Below are 3,251 nucleotides of genomic sequence, written 5' to 3' on the forward strand. Positions count from 1 at the left end.
CACGCCTTACCAGCTCCAGATCTCCTGCTCATGTATTCCCCACCGTCACCCCATCCAACCTAGCCTCAACCCCTACCTGCTCATCCTACCTCACCCCTCCCCCAATCTCAACCTACTCCCCCATTCTTCCACTCACCCTCACCCCATCTCACTGCCTCTCCTACCTCACCCCACCTCACCTCGATTACTCGCCCTCTCTACCGATCATCCACTACCATCTCACGCGCCGCCGATCCTACCTCCGCCAATTCATCCTATTACCACCGCCACCTCACCCCATCTCAACTGCCGTCATCCTGCCTAGCCACCTACCCTTGCGAAACGCGTCAACCGTGCCTCAATCCTAGCCTCACCCCCATGCGAAACCTGACGCCCATCGTCACGCACTATCTCGATCACCTCATAGCTCACCCCATCTCCACCTTACTGCATCCGATCCTATTCCTACCTCACCCCCACCTCAACCCACTCACCTCTGATCCTCCTCGGCCACCTCACCCCATCTCACCCTGCCCTCATTCCTGCCTCAACCCCGACCTCACCCATCTCAAGCTACCTCCACCCCAATCTTCACACCTGCCTCATCCTACCTCACCCTATACCTCACCCCACTCACCGCAGGCCTCATCCACCTACGCAGCTGTCAACCATCCATCTCACCCTGGCCGTCATCCTACCTCACGCCAATCTAAACCCTGCCTTACCACCTCCCGATCTCAAGCTATCAACCCACCATCTCACTGTCACCTACTCACCCATCTCACCCTCTCATCTACACCCATCTGCCACTCCTGCCTCATCACCATAGCCTCACCCATCTCAACAACCTCACCTCCCCGCCTGCCTCGCACTCCTATCTCTCACCCCATCTCAACACCTCCTGCCCTCCTATCCTACCCGATCTTCAGCCTTCCAACCTCCCCACACCCCCATCTCAAACTGCCTCATCCTGCCTCAGGCCACCTCACCCCATCTCAACCGCCTCATCTCGTGCCTCACCCCACCTCACCCCATCTCAACCTACCTCAACCCATCTCACCCTGCCTCATCCTACCTCACCCACCTCACCCTGGCCTCATCCTACCTCACCCCCCTCACCCTGGACCTCAATCCATGCCTCACCCCACCTCACCCCATCTCAACCGACCATCACCCCATCTCACCCTGCCTCATCCTACCCACCCCACCTCCCCTGCCTCATCTGCCCTCACCCCACCTCCCCCATCTCAACCTACCTCACCCCATCTCAACTGGCCTCATCTCCACCGTCCACCCCATCTCAACCTACCTCCCCCTCTCACCCTGGCCTCATCCTCCTCACCCCACCTCACCCCATCTCAACCTACCTCACCCATCTCACCCTGCCTCATCCTACCTCACCACACTCCCCCATCTCACTACCTACACCCATCTACCCACCTCACCCTACCTCACCCCATCTCACACCCTGCCTCATCCTACTCACCCACCTCACCTGCCTCATCTACCTCCCGCCCATCCACCCTGCATCATCCTACCTCCCGCCCATCTCACCCTGCCATCATCCTACCTCACCCCATCTCACCCTGCCTCATCCTACCTCACCCCATCCTCAACCTGCTCATCCTGCTCAGGCCACCTCAACCCCATCTCAACCTGCCTCATCCTGCTCACCCCACCTCACCCCAATCTCAACCTACCTCACCCCATCTCAACCCTGCCTCATCCTACCTCACCCACCTCACCCTGCTCATCCTGCTCACCCCACCCACCCATCTCAACCACCTCACCCCATCTCACCCTGCCTCATCCTACCTCACCCATCTCAACCTAACCGTCCCCCATCTCACCCTGCCTCACCTCCCTCACCCGCACCTCACCCATCTCAACCTACCTCACCCCATCTCACCCTACCTCATCCTACCTCACCACAACCTCACCCATCTCAAACCTACCTCACCCCATCTTACCCTACCTCAACCTACCTCACCCACCTCACCTACCTCATCCTATCTCACCCTACGTCACCCTAACCTCAACCCATCCACCCTGCCTCATCCTACCTCACCCACACCTCCCCCATCTCAACCTACCTCACCCCATCTTCCCTCCTCATCTACTCATCCCATCTCACCCCTCACCCATCTCACCCTGCCTCATCCTACGTCACCCCACCTCACCCCATCTCAACCTCCTCATCCTGCCTCAAGGCCCATCACCTCACCCACACCTGCCTCATCCTGCTCACCCCACTCACGCCCATCCTCAACCCTACCCTCACCCCATCTCACCCTGCCTCATCCTACATCACACCCACCTCACCTCATCTCACCTCTGCTTCATCCTACCTCTCACCCCATCTCACCCTGCCTCATCCTACCTCACCCCATCTCACACTCCTCACCACCTCACCCCATCTCACTGCCTCATCCTACTCACCCCATCTCACCCTGCCTCATCCTACCTCACCCCATCTCACCCTGCCCTCATCCTACCTCACCCCATCTCACCCTGCCTTCATCCTACCTCACCCCATCTCAACCTACCTCCCCATCTCACCCTGCCTCATCCTACCTCACCCCCACCTCACCCCATCTCAACCTACCTCCCCAGCCCCTCCTCCTCATCACATACCTCACCGCACTCTCACCCTGCCTCATCCTTCACCCCACCTCACCCCAATCTCAACGCCTACCTCCCAGCCCCCTCGACCAACAACCTGCCTCATCCCTGCTACCCCCTCAACCCCATCTCAACCTCCTCACCCATCTCACACCCGTCTCTCATCCTTACCTCAACCCACCTCACCCTGCCCATCCTACTCAACCTCACCTCACTGCCCACACCTCTCACCCTCCCTCACCCTCCAACTACTCACCCCATCTCCCAATGCCTCATCCTACCTCACGCCCACCTCACCCTGCCTCATCCTGCCTCAACCCCACCTCACCCCATCTCACACTACCTCACCACCATTCTCACACTGCTCATCCTACCACACCCCATCTCAACTACTCTATCCCATCTAGCCCTTATCCATCTTTCTTCCCATGAATATACCCACCTTTGTATTGTATAAATTCTCCTCCAACCCCCTGGGCTCTGTAGGTCTGACAGGCTAATTGATTGATTTTTGGCTGTGTAACAAGGAAGAATTGGTCCTCTCTCATCCTTCTCTCTCTCTCTCGTCTCTCTCTCTCTCTCTCTCTCTCTCTCTCTCTCTCTCTCTCTCTCTCTCTCTCTCCTCTTCTCTCGTCTCTCTTCTCTTCTCT

The 3,251-nt window shown here is 58.0% G+C and overlaps 1 protein-coding gene across 1 annotated transcript; it reads left to right on the forward strand.

Moving 5' to 3' along the window:
- The first annotated feature begins 357 nt into the window (after positions 1–357).
- On the forward strand, positions 358–3,008 carry LOC112074386 (uncharacterized). The gene is made up of 2 exons (XM_070440505.1): positions 358–1,815; positions 2,190–3,008. The coding sequence occupies exons 1-2, from the start codon at positions 358–360 to the stop codon at positions 3,006–3,008; spliced, it is 2,277 nt and encodes a 758-aa protein (XP_070296606.1).
- The last annotated feature ends 243 nt before the right edge of the window (positions 3,009–3,251 follow it).

This window comes from Salvelinus sp. IW2-2015, unplaced genomic scaffold (genome assembly GCF_002910315.2).
Source record: "Salvelinus sp. IW2-2015 unplaced genomic scaffold, ASM291031v2 Un_scaffold2613, whole genome shotgun sequence".
Classification (NCBI taxonomy): domain Eukaryota; kingdom Metazoa; phylum Chordata; class Actinopteri; order Salmoniformes; family Salmonidae; genus Salvelinus; species Salvelinus sp. IW2-2015.

Coding starts and splice junctions, on each gene's coding strand:
- LOC112074386 (XM_070440505.1), top strand. CDS start 358: ATGCGAAACCTGACGCCCATCGTCACGCACTATCTCGATCACCTCATA. Junction 1,816..2,189: donor TCACCCATCTCAACCTAACC/GTCCCCCATCTC, acceptor TCCTGCCTCAAG/GCCCATCACCTCACCCACAC.